At 41.9% G+C, this 22,339-nt stretch overlaps 1 protein-coding gene across 1 annotated transcript in view; it reads right to left on the bottom strand.

Moving 5' to 3' along the window:
• The window catches only part of ATP8A2 (ATPase phospholipid transporting 8A2), a 558,954-nt gene that overhangs the window by 236,071 nt on the left and 300,544 nt on the right, over positions 1–22,339 (bottom strand). Inside the window, exon 25 of the mRNA XM_014581486.3 lies at positions 1,671–1,854. Coding sequence (XP_014436972.2) covers positions 1,671–1,854 — 184 coding nt within the window. The remainder of the gene's footprint in view (positions 1–1,670; positions 1,855–22,339) is intronic.

Here is a 22,339-nt window from a genome sequence, read left to right as displayed (position 1 = left end):
AACATTACCTCTACTGCTATTGCCAATAATCCAAAAATCACAGTTAAACTGAGCACAACACATTTTCACCATTTTTATATTAACCCGAAAGCCATTAGCAAGTGACATACAAATATCAAACAACTTCATCAAAGTTAAAAGTTATTAGACTAAACGCCAAAGAAGTTAATAAAATGTGACAGGTCATCTATGGAGAAAACTCTGACTACTTATTGTTTTACACTGTCATTTTAATAAATAAATGGAATCTTATGAAATCCCTATATCTATAGTTTTTTGTTTTTTTTAAATGAATGGTGCCTCAAAGCAATATATGCTAGAGGGCATAATAATGTAGAGACTACTGCTGGTCAGTACATATATTGTGATCAAAGGCTGTTAAAGGTTGCCCTGCTGGGTTTTTTTTTTTTTTGGTGTTATACTGTGTAACTGTACTTGCAATACACTATTATCTAGTGCTGAACTAATATTGGATAAACCTTTTAACCTGAAATTTTAAAAGCACTAACTAGTACTTGTGAAAATTCTCAGATGACTAACCTTGAATACGGAGGCCCTCTGCCTGACCATGGAACATATATACAACATGGCAGCAGCAGTGCAAGTTTCCCTTACTGCTCTGTTAATGTGTCAACCTGTTCAGAGCAACTACTTTTAGGAGTAAGAGGGAAGTCTACCTTTCTGCCTTTCCAATCCTGGAGCTCTCTGCTGAAATTTCAGATAAAGATGCCATTTAGGATCAACTGTAAAGGAAGATTTTATAGCAACATCATCTGATGGCTACCACAAGCTTGTAGCATGAAATCCCAACTCATTTCTCAAAGACCACCAAAGAGTCAGCACACATTAATGACTTTTGATCATTACCCCATTCTAGACTTGATTAACTTGCTTATACTATTACCAAATTACTGAGCCATATAAATATTAAAGATTTTCACCTCACAAGTGAACATATAGAATACCTTAGCTGGAATTTAACAACATTCACAGTGCATGTGCATTAGCAAAAACCTCTTTTTTTTCTTGTGATGCTTTTAATATGTTCACATTTTGATTTGTTAGACAAAGAGCTAGCCTAATTTGCATGGCCTCTTCTTACTATTGCCTATACAGCTAGTAATCAGGGCTGAATTTGATGGAATGAGTTGGGAGCACGCACCCTTGTAACCGTCACTGCCTGAATTATCTCAAAATATTGACCAGCTCTTTCGTATTTGAGTAATTGACTTGTTAGTAATGTAAGAAAAATGGGTAAAGAGATTTAAAAATAAAAGGAATGCCCCCTCATCATCTAACTCTTCTGGGCATTAATATAGTTCACCAACAGGTGTCACTGACAAGAGCACACTGAGGAAGATCAATTATAATTAGAAGGGTGTCATGAATGGCGCCTCGCCCTGACTACTGAACAGTTTGAAAGTTCCACAGCTGGTAAGAAGAAACCTAAGCCTTTAGGAAAGGGTAGATCATTGCCCCAAAGGGTACAACAGGATCAAAACTAAAATGATCCTAAATACATCCGAGGTATTAGTTTTAGATGGCAGTCTCAAAGAGGATATGAACAAAGATTTTTCTCAGCTTGAAAGCCGGCAATGAAAAGCTTATACTGCCACACAGCTGATACCTCTGTCAACAGGACATAGCAGCTGTTTTTTAATGCTTCTGACCTGTGCTATGGAGTAATCAGAGGAGTTCGTTGCCTGCATGCCCTCATTCCCGCTGATCCCAACTCCCACATGCGCGGTCTGGATCATTCCCACGTCGTTGGCACCATCTCCAATGGCTAGTGTGATGGCATTTACATGTTTCTTTACCATGTCTACTATTTCAGACTTCTGCAGAGGAGACACTCTGAAAAGGAGAAGAGAAAATGTCAGTCAGTTTCCCACATGCTGAGCAATGTATGCCTTTCCAAAAGGACAGCTGTAATCTAGATTTAGATGTGTTGAAAGGGACTTACTGGAAAATTGCCTAATTCAACACTTAGAGTTTAGAAAACGTGCCAAACGTTTTCAGAAAGAAAAAGAAGCTTTCAAATATTTTCCATTTTTATAAGTTAAAATGAATGTGAATAAATAGAGACCATAAGCAAGAACATTAAATTGATTTTAACGATTTTGTATGTGTGTGAATTTAATGCTCAAGAGAGATGCTAGACAAAGTCCTGGAGACTGAAGTCTTTTCTTTATTGGCTACATCATATACATCAGCTACGCAAACTTCCCTACTATCCCAACCGTAGGGCACCATTAGTTTGGGAGGATAAGATGCTTTCAATGCTCCATCTCTTTGCAGAGACTTCAAACAAGGAAGTCAAACGGTACAAAATGTGGTGGTGGTTTTTGAGATTCAAGGACAGGATAATAGTAAGAGAAGCAACTACCAAGAAGAAATAAGAAGGAATAGGAAAAGACCCTTCTTCCAAGTTACCTTACACCTACCTACTACAGCAGGTTGCTTTTCCATCTTCCTGCCTCCATAGTCAGTAAGTTATACCACCTTACTGTTTTCTGATGCTGGTTACTTACATGCATGTAACATACACCAAAACTCAGATCACCTCTTAACTTGTCAAAGTAGCTAAATCTGGAAACCTGACAGCTCATAGATAACTCCTGTACCAATGTGCTGCAATTCAGGCCACTAAATCAAACATGAGTCTTCTCTGTACAGGATGAAGACTCCAAGGTTGCAGCTGCTTTGCAAGACACAAATAGAATTTCTGCACATGGTGTTGAATAAAGGCTCTGCCCCAATGTCACTTATGCCACTTTGACATCTAACTCCATTGATTTCAGTGGAGTTTGTCTGCTTTCTACACCAGTGTAAATGAGAAAAAAAATGGCCCTATGGTTCCATGACAAATTTGTCTTCATGTTCACTCATATCTATCATATATGTAGACATTTTGAACCTGATTTCTTCTCATTTACTTCAGTTTCAATTGGACATACCTGCACAAAATTCAATGGAGATACTCCTGATTGACATCAATGTAAGTCAGAAAAGACTCAGAACCTGTATGCATTATATTGGATCATCACACACTTGAATCACTTTTTATTCAGGTACAATAACCCAAATTATTGAAGTTATTTTGGCAATCCACATAACTAGTCAGTTTCGCTATTTCAATTCTAGGCCCATCTGTAAAAACTTAATTCCTTCCCATATCAATTTTAATCCAATGAATTCACAAGACTACTTTAGGTACCTTCCATAAAGCTGTAGACAAAGCTGTTAGAAGGCTGAAGAAGGCACATGCACTCACAAACAAAACATAACTGATACCCAAAGGCTTTACTATTAGCATAAGGATTTTATACACTATGTTTTCAGACCTCTGTACCCTGGGAGTGACTTATATTTATCCTCTTTATACATCTGGCTGGATTATAGCTGATAAGGAAAAAGAACATATGGCTTTTGGTGAGCCTTTCACTTTAAGGACTCATTCTGCCTAATGCTGAGCACCCTTTAGTATCAGGCTCAATGAATAATTTATCTGAAAAAAAGTTACTATGGTTGATCTTCATATGTTAACACAAACATTTAGAAGCAACAGCAGCTGTTGCATTTCAAAAAACTGAAAGCAGAGAAAAGTTGACTGGGCCATAAAAACCATTTAATCCCAATGACTTTGTGCATGAAATTCTCATTGGACAGATTTATTAAGCCCTCCATTGTGCAGCAATGTAAAATAGCACTTAACACTCCAGAGGATCAACTGTACTGCCAACAGAAAAGACAGACCACCCTGCTAATCTGCCATGCAAATGAGATGTTTGATTATAATTCATTATAATCCATCTGACCCCAACTTGAGTCAAATTCTAACTTTTATATATGTTCATAGTGTAAAATACAATGAGAACGTTCTCAGTTTTGATCTCTGACAAGAGTGTCTCTGTGTGAGCAGAGAACAAAGTTTATATGCCTCTGGTGTATTGAAGGCAAGATGCAAAGCAAAGCACCTTTGGACACATGAGCGGTGTAATTATTTCTCTATAATGGCACAACCTAGATCTTTTTGTTTACTTATACAATGGCTTTGATTTGTTTACTATATAAAACTGTTTAAAAAAGAAATTAGACCCTATCATGTATTGGAATCTACCAGATAGGAGGCCTTTGTCCATACAGAGTTTTATTAACCCATATTAGAGAATCCTGATAGAAGATCAGGGCTATTCATGCATTCTTCTAAAGTGTCCAGACACTGCAACTATAATAAAGATGACGGGTGGGCAATAATAAGTGGCCCGTGGGCTAGAGGTGGTTTGGATGCCATCAGAGGCTTTATTTACCTGTACATCTGTAGTTATAGCCGCTCATAGCTCCTATTGGCCATGGTTCACTGTCTTTGGCCAAAGAGAACTGTGGGAAGCAGTAGGCCAGCCTGCAATTTTTCAGTAATAGTGTGCTGTGACATTTTCATATCTGATTATGTAAGCAAGCAGTTTTTAAGTGAGGTTAAATCTGGGCCTACGCAAGAAGGGAAGGAGGACAATCCAGGGAACTACAGACCAGTCAGCCTTACCCAAGTCCCCAGAAAAATCATGGAGGGGATCCTCAAGGAATCCATTTTGAAGCACTTGGAAGAGGGAAAAATGATCAGGAGTAGTCAACATGGATTCATGAAAGGCAAATCATGCCTAACCAATCTTATTAGCTTCTATGATGAGGTAACTGGCTCTGTGAACATGGGGAAAATCAATGGATGTGATATACCTTGACTTCAGCAAAACTTTTGATACAATCTCCCACAATATTCTTGCAAGCAAGTTAAGGAAGCATGGATTGGATAAATGGACTGTAAGGTGGATAGAAAGCTGGATAGATTGTCAGGCCCAGTAGGTAGTGATCAACAGCTCAATGTCTGGTTGGCAATCAGTTTCAAGTGGAGTGCCCCAAGGATTGGTTCTAGGGCTGGATTTGTTCAACATCTTTATTAATGACCTGGATGAGGGGATAGATTGCATCCTCAGCAAGTTTGCGGATCCCACTAAGCTAAGGGAAGAGGTAGATACACTGGAGGGCAGGGATAGGTTCCAGAGTGACCTAGACAAATTAGAGGATTGGGCCAAAAGAAATCTGATGAGGTTCAACAAGGACAAGTGCAGAGTTCTGCACTTGGGACAGAAGAATCCCAAGCATTGTTACAGGTTGGGAACCGACTGGCTAAATAGCAGTTAAGCAGAAAAGGACCTGGGGATTACAGTGGATGAGAAGCTGGATATGAGTCAACAATATGCCCTTGTAGCCAAGAAGGTTAAAGGCATATTGGGGTGCATTAAGAGGAGCATTTCCAATAGCTCTAAAGAAGTTATTATTCCCCTTTATTCGGCACTGGTGAGGCCACATCTGGAGTACTGCATCTAGTTCTGGGCCCCCCACTACAGAAAGGATGTGGACTCATTAAGAGGGTCCAGCAGAGGGCAACTAAAATGATTAGGGGGCTGGAGCACATGACCTACGAGGAGAGGCTGAAGGATTTGGGCTTATTTAGTCTGCAGAAGAGAAGAGTGAGGGGGGATTTGATAGCAGCCTTCAACTTCCTGAAGGGAGGTTCCAAAGAGGATGGAGAAAGGCTGTTCTCAATAGTGACGGATGATAGAACAAGGAGCAATTGTCTCAAGTTTCAGGGGGGGAGGTCTAGGTTGAAAATTAGGAAAAACTATTTAAGTAGGAGGGTGGCGAAGTATTGGAATGGGTTGCCTGGGAAGGTTTTTGAATCTCCATCCTTGAAGGTTTTTAAATCCCGGCTTGACAAAGTTCTGGCTGGGATGATTTAGCTGGGTCCTGCTTTGTCCCAGTTTCAGAAAAGAGGAAACGAAGGGTGGATATGATAGAGATCTATAAAATTATGACTGGTGATATTTATTTGTTCTCGTAACAGAAAAACGAGGGATAACCAAATGAAATTAACAGGTAGCAGGTTTAAAACCAACAAAAGGAAATATTTCTTTGCACAACACATAGTCAATTTGTGGAATTTCTTGCCAGAGGATGTTGTGAAGACCAGGACTGTCACAGGGCTAAAAAAAGAACTAGATAAATACTTGAAGGATAGGTCCATCAACATTTATTATCCAGGATTGGGTAGGATCAGTGCCCATAATCTCTCTTTGTCGGAAGCTGAGAATGGGCAACAGGAGATGGATCACTTGATGATTACCTGTTCTGTTCATTCCCTCTAGGGGCACCTAGCATTGGCCACTGTTGGAAGACAAGATATTGGGCTAGATGGACCTTTGGTCTCACCCAATGTAGCTGTTCTTAATGCTGTGGCTGTTGGGCTGGGGATAAGAGGCTCAGCATGCAAGCTGTCCTGGAGGAAGAGCAGCTTAGGGCAAGGTGAGAAGGGCCTGACCATGATAGCTCCAGCTGCAGCAGGCACAACTTGGGGAGGGGTGCATGTCCCTCAGCTGAGGCTGATCCTGGTTCATCTGGCCCCTGCACTTCCCAGCCAGGTTGAAGAATGAAGCAAACTGTGCACTTTCACCTTGCTCCCTGATGAAGAGGAACCACCAGCAATGTTCCTGTATGAATGGTGAGGGAGTTGCAGACCAAAGGGCATCTGGAGGTGGGAGTCTAGGGCTAGGGCAGTCCCAGATGGGAGGAGGAAGCCCCCAGCCAGTCCCTTTCACCTGCCTGGTGATTCTGTCTTTTCTGTATGGTTTTATGCATCCTCACATTCCTACCCCCCACACCTCCAAACCCTTACTTTGCTTTAAATTATGATAAGAGGAAGCTGCATACCAAATGTGGTGGTCCTAGCTCTTACCATTTAGGAGGAGTTCTTAAACAAATGGATGGACAGCTTCACTCACTTGCCCACAGCCAAACTCTCTCAAATATGTAGTTGATTTTATTGACTGACAAGGAATGCATAATGAAATGAAAAATAAACATTTATGGAAGCTGGACCTCAATCCTGAATGTATTTATTAATGTACTTAACTTTATTTATGTGAGGAACTTCATTAGTTGCAATTAGAATCTCACTCATTCACATCTGGGGCCAACAATGTAGAGTTAAGATTATAGGACATGTTCTTCCTCTCAACCCAGAAATGTAACTGAATGAATAGAAAAGGCATAGTCTATGGAAATGAGAGAAGAGCACCTTGAGGCCATGGGTGACCAGCTCTGAGTTATCTCAGCCTTCAGATCTATATGAATAAGTAGTCCGCAGGCCTGCTTTCGAAAGTCGCCAGTGGGCCCCCGCCACTTTGTATACCTAAAGAAGCCTTTGGCTGGAAACTGGGAACTGGAGCCAAAAGTTGCCGTGAGGCTCTGTGGCTATGGACCCTTTAAGGTCAGGGCTACTTACCACACGGCCTGTGGGTCACATGCAGCCCATAGCCTGTTGTTCTGCAGCCTGCAGTGTGGTTTGCATTTACAAAGGGCTCAATGCACGGCCCCCAGGTGGGATCTTTTGAACATGGCCTCCACTGGGAACACGCTCAGCGAGGTGTCTTCCAGGCGGAGTGAGCACTGAAAGACGCAAGCGGACGGGCTGGCTAGAACAGACGAGTACAGGGTGTAGCGTTTCTAGCCCCCAGGGAGGAGGTGCTGGGGGCGCTGCTGGGGCATTGTGAGATGTGCTTTGTACTCATGCCTGTCAGTGAAAGAAGCTATTTGTATATATTTGCATATATATTTGCATGTATGTGCAACCACACTTAAGTTGCGGCCCTCGGCATGTGCTGTGAGTATTATTGTGAGCCCTGGGTCTTCCAAAATTGAGTAGCCCTGCTTTAGGTAAACAAAGCCACAAGGGCCTTTAGCATCTTGATTGTCCATTGGCCCCACTGGTTATTTAGCAGGCTTCCTGCATCAGGTGTACTTAAAAAACCCCAAACATTTTGCTATTACTTTCTGAATTTTTGGCTAGCTGTTCTTTACATTCCTTTTTGACCTTTCTAATTATACTTTTACACTTCTTTTGACAGAGTTTATGCTCCTTTCTATTTTCTTCACTAGGATTTAACTTCTATTTTTTGAACAATGTCTTTTTATCTCTCACTGCTTCTTTTACTTGGCTGTTAAGTTACGGTGGCATTTTAAAAAAATTCTCTTACTGTGTTTTTTAACTTGGGGTACATATTTAAGTTGAGCTTCTATTATGGTGTCTTTGACAAATTTCCAGGAAGCTTGCAGGGATTTTACTTTTCAAATGTACTTTAAATTATTTGAACAAAGAAAAAAAATTAGAGGTAAGGACCTGAGCAACGCTGGGTAAATCTTCTAGTATACCATAATACAAACGGGACTTTGTTATTAAAACTGACATACTATAAATGTATTGCATATTCCAATACTATACAAACCAGTAAGACTGTCAATAAATAATACCTAAAAGATGGAATGATTTTTTCATATCACATTATTAGCACTTGCTGATTCTGAATTCCAAAAAAGTGGTTTAGTCAAATTCCTAATATTAGATAGCTACGGTAAATAGACAAACTATATCCACAGTTAATATATTAAAGTGTACTGTGCTCTAGTTTACCGCACAAATAAGGCTTTAGTAAGGCTTTTTTTATTGTAAGATAGATGTACTCAATTTTAAACTAAGGTCAGTAAGAAATATGTTTTTATAAAATGCACCTTTTTGCCTGGAAAGTACATTCCCTGACCCCAGAGAATATTTTTGATACCTATAGTATATTAGCTGTAGACATTACAACTTGAGATGGTTACTGATTTCCTGACAGATTTTTTTTTTTTTTTTAACTTTTCTTTTCAGCTTCCAAATTGTTTCTAATTCCTGTCAGTCCACCTTGCCTTCCTGTACTATGCTAGAAGGCATTCATTCTCTTAAATTAGCAGAACCATGGTTTATTTCTGCACTTTAGATAAGCTATCTATATGAACAAGTGGAAGATTATAGCACAGACCACTCAACTCACCTGAAGTTCAGGTGATATCTTGGTTGTTTCTCCCTCTTTTCCAAGTTCACAAAAATTCCTGAACAAATGAGTAGTTCAAACTGTACTAGAAAGGAACTGAGGGTATGTCTACACTACCCCGCTAGTTCGAACTAGCGGGGTAATGTAGGCATACCGCAATTGCAAATGAAGCCCGGGCTTTGAATTTCCCGGGCTTCATTTGCATAAGCGGGGCGCCGCCATTTTTAAATCCCCGCTCGTTCGAACCCCGTGCCGCGTGTAGCCTTGTGGAATGAGGAGTAACGGTAGTTCGAACTAGGAAGCCTAGTCCGAACTACCTAGTTTGTGCCGCGTGTAGGCACGCAGCACGGGGTTCAAACGAGCGGGATTTAAAAATGGCGGTGCCCCGCTTATGCAAATGAAGCCTGGGAAATTCAAATCCCGGGCTTCATTTGCAATTGCGGTATGCCTACATTACCCCGCTAGTTCGAACAAGCGGGGTAGTGTAGACATACCCTGACTGCTTTGGAACAAAATTTCAGTGATGTGCAACACTCCATAACTGCCATCTGGCAGAACGTGTCTGCTTTCACTACTTAGCTTATCCTGAAAATAAAACCAAATAGGAAACTATGCTCCAAGATTAACAGAAATAGTGGTGAACAGAATGGCATGTTCATCAACACCCTCCTGTTCAGGTGTTCTGATATTGGCAAAACTGGAGTGCATCTATAAAGGTTCTCAGTGTGCCTGTCTGGTACATGCAGGCCTTGGCCCCTCCTGGACCATGCCCGCAGCTAGAGGATCTAGGCTTTCTTGGGGTGCCAGCCCAGCTAGTGTGAGGAGGAAGGACCCTGACAGCCAGGCTGTTGGTGAGCTGAGCATTCTGACCCAGAACTGGCTCTCTGCACAGCTTTGGGTGCAGGACACACCCCACATGGAGGGAAATGGAGGAGTAGTGATGCTGTGGAAGTGAATAGGGCAAAGCAAGGAGAGGATAGTGAGAGGGGAGCACAAAAAGGGCCGATGTATGGGCAGCAAAGATGATACGTAACTGGCTGCTGTTGGCACCTGCCCACCCTCACCAGTCACCACAGCTTGCAGCCAGTGATGGCTGGGAACAGGATGAAGCGAAGACCTGCTGGGCCAGCACTGATGGACCAGCAGGGAGAGCAGCGGGCATCGTGTGCTGCAGCTTTGCCCCACCGCCAGTCTCACACACTCTTACCATCGTCAGCTACTACACCCCTCCCCACGCTCACTCTGGCGGGCAGGCAGCTGGCAAGCAGGGATACAGCCAGCAGCATGGCCACCAAGAACTGATTGGGGGGAAGGGAGGACAAAAATATGGGACAATTTGCATATTTAAGAAAAAATTGGGACACCTGCAGTAGAGCTTTCATACCAAACTGTTCCTTTAAAAACAGGATATCTGGTCACACTAGACAACAGTTCATACTTCTCTTCTTGGCAGTTTTCCCCATGTCACCGAAGGCTTCCTTTAGGAGAAGCTGCTCTGAGGTGACAGGGCCCTGCATCTGTCCAGCGACAAATGTGTGTGTGGAAGGGGTGTCTCCTGAATTTTCTTAGAGGGTGGTTGCAGGGAATGTTCCACTGCCAATAGTCTAAGTTTATCTTCTGGGAGAGGTGGGACTCCCGCAGCCAGTGGACACACTAGGGCTACATCTACATTACGTGCTTCTTGCACAAGAAGTCCACACCTCAAAGCACATCGCAAAAGCAATGTGCCCTTGCACAAGAGAGAGTCCACACTGCATAGATGCTCTTGTGCAAGAAAGCTCTGATTCCAATGGCCATCGGAGCACCTGTGCTTTTTCCCATCCACACTTGCCTTTTTGCGCAAGAACTCTTGTGCAAAAGGGAGTTATGCCCCATAAAAGGAGGTTTACCTACGTCGGAAAAAGCTCTTTGTTCTGCCGTTTTACTCTTGATTTCCTTGCGCAAAAGCGCATTTGAGGTATGGATGCTCCAGGGGGTTTTGTGCAAAAACCTTGCAGTGTAGACATAGCCTAGGAGTGTCCGTTACTCAGCGGTATAGAGCGGCAAGAGAGGCAGCATTTGAAGCCTGACAAACCAGACAAACCCTATAAAGAGAAGGCAAATTTTGGGGAGGAAAACAATTCCCTTACTGAAAACCAATGATACTAACACTAACACCATTCTAAGCTAACTAACTTTCATACAAAAAAGGTAAAGAGATAAAGCCAAGCATGTTCTAAGGGGTGGACATGCTAATATTCCATCTGGGGCCAACAATGTAGAGGAGGCACAAGGCACATGCGTGGGTCGGATGGACAATGCTAGCTAGAAATCTCTCATCAGGGACTCAAGATATCCATGCACATTTGAAGTGGAGCACTAGGCAGACACTGCTCGAAGAAAGAAAGAAGCTTTTCGTTACAATTTATGCAGTTTCCCTTGTCACTGGAATCTGCTTATTTTAGTATATTTTCACTCATGCTGTGTAGTCTTTAAAAGTTCTCTGTGGAAAAAAAAGGTGACGGCAAGAGGGGAAAGATGTGTTTTAAATAAGTGATATTATATCCTTGTTTCCATGCTTCAACAGGGACTGAAATAACATTTAAATACATTAATGTCTTTAACACAAAACATACTAATTTGATACTCTCCTTCTTTGGAATGCTTTGCTAATGCATGAAAGAGCCTCTTAAAATTAACACAGATTTACCCTGTTTTACCACAAAGTAGACTGGTATTTCAAAATGCCATGACTGACCTCATCTGCAGGGAAGGTAGGTTGGGAAACAGCCCAGAAAGAAAGCTGAGCCACATTAAGGTTATTGACATTTAAGAGCTTGCTCTGGTCCCCAGAGAACCATGCAAGATGAACTAATATATCACTGAAATTAGTGTTCAAAACCTTGTCAAATGGTGCTACCAAAACATCATACTTAACAGCTTTTTAATTTGACTTAAGCCTCCCTTGATACGTGCCCTGGAAATCAAAGCGACTGGCTATCGTACTACCAGTTCCAAATAAGAGCTAAACTGTTATTTCACTCAATAATACAAAGGCTATGCTAAGGGACATCTTTTCACAGATCTATAGCCAAACAAAAGCCTCCATAGCAGACTAAGTGACATGAGTAATTGGCTAAAACAGGAATGCATTTTGTTAAACCAAAACATGCATTGTGCCCCTCGATTGTATTTTATGGAGTAAGTCTCTTTATATTTAATCTTTTTATGATAACTACCACCGCTAACTATGCACTGGGCACTGGTTGCAAGCATCACTGAATCATCTTTTGATTATTTATATCATATTTGCAATGGGTATTATGTTCTTTAACAAATAAACTGCCACTCAGATTTCCAAAGCAGAAAAAAACAAAGTAGATAATTAGAAAACGGTTTCCTTCTTATAAATGTTTGTTTATTAATAACGATTAGCCAAGCTGAGGTGGAGTATCACCACCTCTTCTTCTCTTCTCTGATGGAGAGTGCTGAGTGAATCTTTCTCCGGTCCCGTCCTTCAGGACAATGATGACAATTATGTCTAGACTACATGTCCAAACCATACACAACTCTTGCTGCATCTTCCTCCCTGACATTTTCAAGAGCCAGCTTCTTCTCTATAACCACACGGGCAAAACTCTTATGTAGGCCTTCACCATTTCCTATCCTGACCACTGTAAAATCCCCTTCTCTGGCCATTCCCAAACCCACCCCACACTCTTAACACCCAACTTTGTCCACATCTTTCCAACTCATCACTCAGCCAATATTTACACATGCTCATTGCTTTTCAAAAGACTCACATTTCAGATTTAGTTTTTCATGCTTACTCTCTGCCCTAAAAAGCATCCTTGGGAAGCCAAACCTGTAGGTGGGGAGGGATAGCTCAGTGGTTTGAGCAATGGCCTACTAAACGCATGGTTGTGAGCTCAATCCTTGAGGAGACCATTTAGGGATTTGGGGCAAAAATTGTCAGGGATGGTACTTAGTCCTGCCGTGAAGATAGAGGACTGGACTCCATGACCTTCAAGGTCCCTTCCAGTTCTAGGAGATAGGCAATCTCCATTAATTTAATCAATATCAACCAGTACCTCCAGCAGGTCACACCCATATCCACAACATAAAATTCAAGTTTCTACTCTTCATCTACAGCAGATTTTTTTACAGTGTTCAGTATCTTAGCCATTCATAGAATCATAGAATCATAGGACTGGAAGGGACCTCGAGAGGTCATCGAGTCCAGCCCCCCGCCCTCAAGGCAGGACCAAGCTCCGTCTACACCATCCCTGACAGATGTCTATCTAACCTGTTCTTAAATATCTCCAGAGAGGGAGATTCCATCACCTCCCTTGGCAATTTATTCCAATATTTGACCACCCTGACAGTTAGGAATTTTTTCCTAATGTCCAATCTAAACCTCCCCTGCTGCACTTTAAGCCCATTACTCCTTGTCCTGTCCTCAGAAACCAAGAGGAACACATTTTCTCCTTCCTCCTTGTGACACCCTTTTAGATATTTGAAAACCGCTATCATGTCCCCCCTTAATCTTCTTTTTTCCAAACTAAACAAGCCCAGTTCATGAAGCCTGGCTTCATAGGTCATGTTCTCTACACCTTTAATCATTCTTGTCGCTCTTCTCTGTACCCTTTCCAATTTCTCTACATCTTTCTTGAAATGTGGCACCCAGAACTGGACACAGTACTCCAGCTGAGGCCTAACTAGTGCAGAGTAGAGCGGCAGAATGACTTCACGAGTTTTGCTTACAACACACCTGTTGATACAACCTAGAATCATATTTGCTTTTTTTGCAACAGCATCACACTGTTGACTCATATTCAACTTGTGGTCCACTATGACCCCTAGATCCCTTTCCGCCATGCTCCTTCCTAGACAGTCGCTTCCCATCTTATATGTATGGAACTGATTGTTCCTTCCTAAGTGGAGCACTTTGCATTTCTCTTTATTAAACCTCATCCTGTTTACCTCTGACCATTTCTCTAACTTGCTAAGGTCATTTTGAATTATGTCCCTATCCTCCAAAGAAGTCGCAACCCCACCCAGTTTGGTATCATCTGCAAACTTAATAAGCGTACTCTCTATCCCAATAGCTACATCATTGATGAAGATATTGAACAGTACGGGTCCCAAAACAGACCCTTGCGGAACTCCACTTGTTATCCCTTTCCAGCACCGTTAACAACAACTCTCTGACTACGGTTATCCAGCCAATTATGCACCCACCTTATCGTGGCCCTATCTAAGTTATATTTGCCTAGTTTATCAATAAGAATATCATGCGAGACCGTATCAAATGCCTTACTAAAGTCTAGGTATATGACATCCACCGCTTCTCCCTTATCCACAAGGCTCGTTATCCTATCAAAGAAAGCTATCAGATTAGTTTGGCATGACTTGTTCTTCACAAACCCATGCTGGCTATTCCCTATCACTTTATTACCTTCCAAGCGTTTGCATATGATTTCCTTAATTACCTGCTCCATTATCTTCCCTGGGACAGACGTTAAACTGACCAGTCTGTAGTTTCCTGGGTTGTTCTTATTCCCCTTTTTATAGATGGGCACAATATTTGCCCTTTTCCAGTCTTCTGGAATCTCCCCTGTCTGCCATGATTTTTCAAAGATCATAGCTAAAGGCTCAGATACCTCCTCTATCAGCTCCTTGAGTATCCTGGGATTGCAGACTCACCATTAATTTCATCTCCTTCTTCATTTTATTACTGGTCTTAATTTACCTCCTCAGCATAAATGTGAAGGTGAAGAGCTGAGAAGTGTTTTCTTATACTCCCCACCTCCAGGTCCAGCTTCCCAAGAATGCTTTTTAGGGCAGAGAGTAAGCATGAAAAACTAAATCTGAAATGTGAGTCTTTTGAAAAGCAATGAGCATGTGTAAATAGGGTGCTAGACTCGAGAACATTTTGCATACTTATCGATAATGGTTGCTAGTGGCAACTGCTAGAAGACTTTTTAAAAAGTGAAATTAATGTATCCAGTTAAATGCTCAGCTTCCCTCACCTCAAGCTGATTCATGCACATTTGTTTCCATGCTAATCAGCCATGTGATTCAGATGTCTGTCACTTTCAGTCCCTGCACAAAAAATTGTACAGTATCTGCACAATGTATACATTAGTATTAAACACACAGAACATCATATGTGTGACTGTGTAGTATATAGTAAAATGGATAGAATTTTGAAGCACATGGTAAAATTAAGTGACAACTGAAATTGTGTTCATTAACAGGCATTTTAACTCACTGACAGTGTTTCTGCCCTGGGGTGAAGCTGAAGGCTAAAAGAGGATAGCCATGACGAACACCTGCCTCTGGATTCCGAATAACAATGCCATCACAGTTTCTATGAACCCATCTTAGTTGTGTTACTACATAGCAAGCATTTTGCTCCTGCACAGCAAAATATTGTCCAAAAAATATACTAATATTCTAATGTGAAAATTTTGCTACTATTCCATGGAACATTCCTATTCCGCTCAAACCACTCAACAACAACAACAACAAATATAGTTGGGAAGTATGCTTTTAATGTAATTAATAGATTTGAAATTTTATTTCCTCAAAGCAGCTACTTTGTAATTATGGCAATATTGTTATTTTTCTTCTATTCTACATTAACATTTTTCACTCTCCTTCTTTCTGAAAAAAAGGCCTCCTGGATTATGAATGAAGGGGAAAAACGAATGTGCAAATTTGGATTTACATTCTGCTGTTAGAAAATGTAAGTATTTGAATATTTGGTATGATATAGGTAATAAAGAGATATATCTTAGCTTGTAAATTAAGTATAAACCATAATTATCTTAAGAAGGCTATACCATCTGCCAACATATAATACTGACTGTTCATGACAAATATCTGATTTAGAAAAATTAAATTTTACAAATTTGGAATAGGTTAAGCAGTACAGATTAATATACGTTGATGTATTATGGAGATAAAATTATATTAAAATCTATTGCATTTTAGAGCTGATTTTAGCAAGCAGAACAGTTCTAAAAAAAATCAGATGTTTTCAAAGACAACTTTTTAAATGGGTGCTGCCTAAAGATGGGATCCTAATAGGAAGTGGTCTGAACATAAAAATGTTAAGTATGCAACAGTTTCCATAAGTCAAAGGATGAATAGGACTTTTTAAAAAATCACGGCACATGTTTAGGTGTCTTAATATGAAATTAGGAGTCTAACTTGGGGCAGGCATTTTAAAAAAATATTGGCCAAATTGTCTAACTTGTGCCAAACTGATAAGAGGCAGGTTATTATCAATTACATCATTAACACATAGTCTATCAACACCTATAGCATGCTCAGAACTTTACAGAGCAAATGGTAGAACAAGATGGATACTACACCTGACGCATTTACACTCTAAATTTTACATAGCAAGTTATCAGTAGGCAGGGAATGGAGAGGAAACACAGAGATCCCAGTAACAGAGGTGGCAGGTTTGTATCATTTTTGATAGTGCCCAGAATGGGTCTAGTCCCCGCCCCCCCACTCCCTGTAAGCCGATATATATTTTATTAAATAATGTAAAAGTGGAAGGTCAGAAGCAGCACTCGCTCACTTCAATATATTATATTGAATATACTGAATATTCAATATATATTGAAATATATATATTTCACCCTTTTTTATATTTGCACCCTTTTTTCCTGGGTTATCCACACAAACACCATAGTAGCATAAGCATGGAACAAACCCATTGTGGATTCCATTATGCAACAAATATATTATATTATATTCTGTTGTACCTGTTGTGACGAAGTGGGAATGTTCTTAATGTTTTCTCTGATGGACACATGACCAGAAGTAAAGTCCCCTCTTTAAGGACTTTTCCCACCATCCTCCTACCAATAGGGATTAGTTTGGCCCCCACCAAACTGACCTACAGTTACATTAACCCAATGTGTGTGACATTAACTCGGGCGCAGAGTGGCTGGGGGAAGTGTTCCCTCTAAGAGTTTCCTCCCATGAACAGAATGAATTTTGTGTTGTGCACCAGTACTGAGTTCATGTGGCTTGTTTGAATGTGCCACTGTGGCACCCAAATATTAATAAATATCTTATAAACCTCTACCTTTTCCCTCTGCTGCCATGTCTCCTCCCCTTGCTCCATCAGCTCCCCTGCTGCCTGCTGCCCCCCAACTCCTCACCCTCCTCTGTTGTCCTGACTCGGACTCCTGCCCTTCTCACTGTCCTCAGCCCTCCCGCGACCTGCCCCCCTCCACCAGCCCTTCTCTCCTCCCTGCGCCCACTCCTCCAGTAGCCCCACTCTGATCATGTGAGCTACCCCTCCTCATCCCCTCTTCCAACACCTCCCTCTACACACCCGCCCTGCCTCTCTCCTCTGGTGCTGGTCCCTACCCTGCAGGTGTTTGCCCTTCTGCTTCACCCCCAGAATATCCTGGGACTTGCACCTTCCCTTACCCCTGCACCCTCCTGGTGACCCCCTTCCCTCACTGCCTCTGCCCCCTTTGCCCTCTTTTTCCTTGATTCCCACCCCCTCACCACCCTCTGCCCCCTGTTTCCCTCAAGCTCCTGTGCCCTCACACATGACTTGTTCCATCCCCGCCTTCCTCATGCCCACCCCTTCTTTCAAGCCTTCTCCCAACACCTCCCCCTCTCCCGCCTAGCCCCCAATGCCTTTACCCTCTCCTCTCCCAGCATCACCCTGTCCCCCATCCCACTGACACCTCCCCTCCTGCCCTTTTCCTCAGTCTCCACTTGGCCACCTGGCTAGGGTTGCCAGATGGTTGAAACAAAAATACTGAACAGCCCCCCGCCCCTAAACCCAAACAAACACCGGAAAAAAATTCTGTTGAAGGAAAAAAAAAAGGGTGGAGGAGACCAAAAAATTTAAATAAAACAGCATGTCCTCTTTAAGAATGCGTGCAGGGATAGGAACAGGGGAGCAGTTGAGCACTAAGACCCAAGGGAAGCATTGCTTCCCCTTGGTTGGCAGCCATTTTGTGCTGGCAGCCTTGAGGAATCAGGTAAGCATGGGGGCTTGGGTCGGGGGGCTGGGAGTGTTGGGAGCCAGGGAGGGACTTGGGGGGGTGGGAGGGTTTGTAGGGTTGCCAGGTGCCCGGTATTTTTGCCTTCTGGCCAGGGAAAAAATCAGAAGATACCGGACATCTCAGGTGTCCAGTATTCTCTGAATTTTTTTACCAGACAGGAGGCAAAAATACCGGACTGTCTGTGTGAATACTGGACACCTGGCAACCCTATGCCTGTCATTTGTCTTTCCTCCACCCTGTTCCTTGGTACCTTCCCCTTTCTTCTCCTGACCTGCCCCCCTCCCCTCAGCACAAGCCCCTTCCTCTCCTAACCCTTCCCCCTATTTTTCCCCTACCCTACTCTACCCTACCTTCTTCCTTCCAGTTTGCAGCGCTGGAGTCTGTGATCGGGCCCTAGCTGCTTCCGGGGCTCCAGACCACTTGCTGGGCCTGGCGTTGGGTTGCGCGGCTTTAAAGTCACGGGCTGTGACATCATGCCACACCCTGGCATCTCCCCTCTCAGCTGTTGCGTGGCATTTCAGCACGCCGCACATGTGCTCTGGGGCTGGGGGGGGGGGACACGCTCTCAGGTGGGGGGCAGCAGATGGGGGCCGGGACCCACTCTAGGCAGGGCCGAGGGAGAGACCCAGCTCCAAGTATTGGTGGAACAGGGCTGCCGGCTCTGAATATTCCTGCAGCATGGGCACCACAAGCCCATATAACTCACCGCCTATGCCCAGTAACAAGATCACATTTAATCACTTCTCCTGTGTGTCATTATATCTGAGGTTATATACCTCAAACATGGTAGCTTGTAAATTACCTTTGTGATTTTAGTGCAACATTAACAGTCCATATGGCAGTATTAATGACCTATTCACTGCCTGATAAAAAGCTTTTAAAAAAAGGGGAGGCTACTAGATTACATAGCCATTGCCCCTAGACACTTAATCTTAGGTAACTGGAAACTATTTTCTTTACTTAATCTACGGAATGGTTTATCCAGTTTGTTTAGGTTTTGTTTACACACAGAAATTGTACACTAACTCCACCCCTACCTCCACTGTGGACACAGATGGATTAGATCAGTGGTCCCCAACGCAGTGCCCGTGGGTGCATGCGCGGTACCAGGCCCAGGCATGTAGCAAATGTGTGGCCCCGCGCCTGGATGCACGGGGAGCACCGGCCCCGGGCGCACGGCTATAGAGGGTGCTGGCCCTGGGGGAACAGCGAATGTGCGTCCCTGTACCTGGATGCACGGCGCATGGGGGGCAGCGGTCCTGGGTGCACGGCTATGGGGGGCACTGGCCCCGGGCACACAGCAAATTGGCGGTCCCACCCCCGGACGTGCGGCGCATGGGTTTGTCGCCCCCGGGCACACGGCGCATGCGCAGCCCCGTCCCCAGGCGCCTCACAGCTCCAAAAGGTTGGGGACCACTGGATTAGATGATTTAGTTTAGTTGAGAGTTCTTTCCTGCTCACTTTACTACCAGTATAATTGCATTTATACTACGAGTTATATCAGTATAACCATGTCAGTTAAAAAAAATTAAAAATTTAAATTAAAATCAAACTCCTAGCTGAAATAATTATAGTTGTACAAAAATCTCTATGTAGACAAAACTTAAGTTTGAACAAAAGCAGCTCATGGAAAAAATGGAACAATTACTCCCTTTATAAATGCAGGTGATCACAGAACTATATTTGATGCGGCAGAAACACTACAGTCAATAATAATAGTAGTATTTTAATAGCTCAAGAAAAATAAATAGCCAATTTAATCCTGCAACTTTTTCTGCATTGCCTTTGGGATCTTGACCTGTATGAAGTCCTAGTGACTTGAATTTAGGAATTTTGGGCCAGATTTTTAAAGGTATTTAGATTCCTAAGTACAGACATACACCTAGTAAGATATTTTTAAGTGCCTAAGAAGATTAGGCACCTGACCACTGCACTTTTACTTGACTTAGGTGTTTTTATTAAAAAATTTACTTATAAAGCTAGTTTGCCCTTTCCTACATTTATCCTTACCTCCAACATCCAGCTTCCCTTTGCACGTATACTTCTATCATTTCAAGTTGCTTAGTCACACCCATATTTTTATTTGTAGTAACACTATTTTACTGATGCTTGATCATGCCAAATTCCCATTATCTTCACTTGGAGCAAGATAGTGTCCTTGTTGTATTAGGAGAATGAAAACTGTAATGCAATTTTTTAACGAAAATTATCAGTGAAAAATATATTGCCAGAGAAATCCCTCAGAAGACTTTTGTAAAATGTTACAGTTTCATGAGATATTCCATACCCGATACTCTATCAACCTGCTAATAGTTGATAACTCTAAACAGGGACTTAGAAGTGAACCTATAATTATCCTTCCTAAATCGGGATCTTTAGGATGTACACATCTTGACGCTGTTTTTTCACAGTCTGATCCTTTGTGTGGTTGTTTACATCGGTACAAAGAGGCTGACTTAATTTCGTAATTTTTGAACATTTTTCACAGATGTAATTAATTGTGCACGGTACCAAGTAATGGAGAACCAGGCTACATAATTTTCACCAGTATATATAGAATGTTTTTTTAAATGAAGATAACACAGAATCTAGTAGACTTCTGAGAATTTTGCTGCAGCCCAATTAAGTCATATTAGTACTAATTCGGTTATATTGTGGGATTTTCAGGAACAAAGAATATGGTTGGGTATATTTTTAAAAAGTTAACCTTTTCCTAAAGGCAGACAGAAGGATATTGCCTGAAGGACCCTGTGTCCTGGAGAGAAACTGGCTTTGAAAAGTTTCAGCAGGCAGCATGGTAATGAGACCATTTCTATTGACTTGTTATCTTCAAAGGTGAACTCTTGGGCAGCAAAGAGGCAGCATTCAGCCCTAGCCTGTTCCTGTGGAAAAAAAAAACCTCCTTATCCATTTTTATATCAGGGTGATTTATACTATCAGACAGTCAAGCCTATTACTGCCACAGTGATTTAAAACACCAGACAGTACAAACTGCTAGCACCACAGTGATTTAAAATTTCATGCAGTCCAGATTATTAGCATAAACGTAATTTAAAATACTAGCCATCCCACTTTGTTGATGCCTAGGTAATTAAAAATACCTATCAACCTAAGCTACTGGCTCACAGGTGAAAGAGCTAGACCATATAAAGTGGCTTTTAACAGGGATCTTGGAAAACGAAAAAAATTGCTAATTTTTTTCTTCATTCATTAATACTTTTTATGACCCCAGCAGGATTATAAGTAGCAACTCTGTGAGGAAAAGCAATGATTTGCCCACTGCTGAAGTATTCATTAACTTAGTAAGGATCAGGGTTTGGAGAATTTGGATTTTTAAATAAGGCATCTTAGGCACAGAATCATAAGGTTAGAAGAAACCTTGGGAGATCATTGAGTCCAACTCCCTGCTAAAAGCAGGAACAATCCTAACGAAATCATCTCAGCCAGAGCTTTGTCAAGCTGGGACTTAAAAACCTCTAGGGATGAAGATTCCACCACATCCTGAGGTAACCCATTCCAGTGCCTTCTAGTGAAATAATCAGGGCATATGTCAGAGTATAAAGATATGACCAAATAACTTGTTGTTGGGTGCTTTTTCTTTGTAGCCAGTTATGAGAAACGAAGTCAGTTCACAGGACTGTGTGTGTGTGTGTATATATATATATATATATATATATATATATATATATATACACACACACACACACACTCGTGCACGTGATTTGTCCTTTTCATATGTGTTCATTTTTTTTAATTGTATCCTTTGGTATATATGGCTGTGACTATTTTCTTCCACTATTTGATCTGAGGAAGTCACGAAAGCTCATCATCTAATAAACCATCTTGTTAGTCTTTAAAGTGCTACATAGTCCTGTATTTTGTTTCACACACACACACACACACACACACACACACACACACACACACACACACACACTTTTTCCAGGTTGTTAAATGGCCATTACAGCAACATATTGATTTCTGTAAGCCAGCCTACTCAGGTTTTCTTTAAATGTACAGTTGAATTTTGTCAACATGATATAACTGATAAGCCAGCACTTACAAATGAATGTGCGCAGAGAAATCAGTGTGCATTCAGCCCAAGCTATCCCCCCAAAGCATGGATTATTAGTGAAGTATAAAATATACCTTTCTTTGCCTTCTAGGCATACAACAAACATGGGATAATGTGTAGCAAAACATGCTCTGGAAAATTCCTTGGAAAAATAGGTGCTTCAGTGTTCCAAATGTTAAGTGACTAGGACAGTACAGTACTTCTCTTGAGGGGCTGTAAAAATTAATGTACAAGGCAAAATGAAAGCAGTGCTCAGAATACAACTCAGCAGCAAGGAGGGCCCGCTGCCTTAGACTACAATGACTACAACG

This window comes from Pelodiscus sinensis, chromosome 1, assembly GCF_049634645.1.
Source record: "Pelodiscus sinensis isolate JC-2024 chromosome 1, ASM4963464v1, whole genome shotgun sequence".
In the NCBI taxonomy this organism is placed as follows: domain Eukaryota; kingdom Metazoa; phylum Chordata; order Testudines; family Trionychidae; genus Pelodiscus; species Pelodiscus sinensis.
The sequence above is the reverse complement of the archived record's forward strand: the minus strand, read 5'-3'. Positions and strand labels throughout refer to the sequence as shown.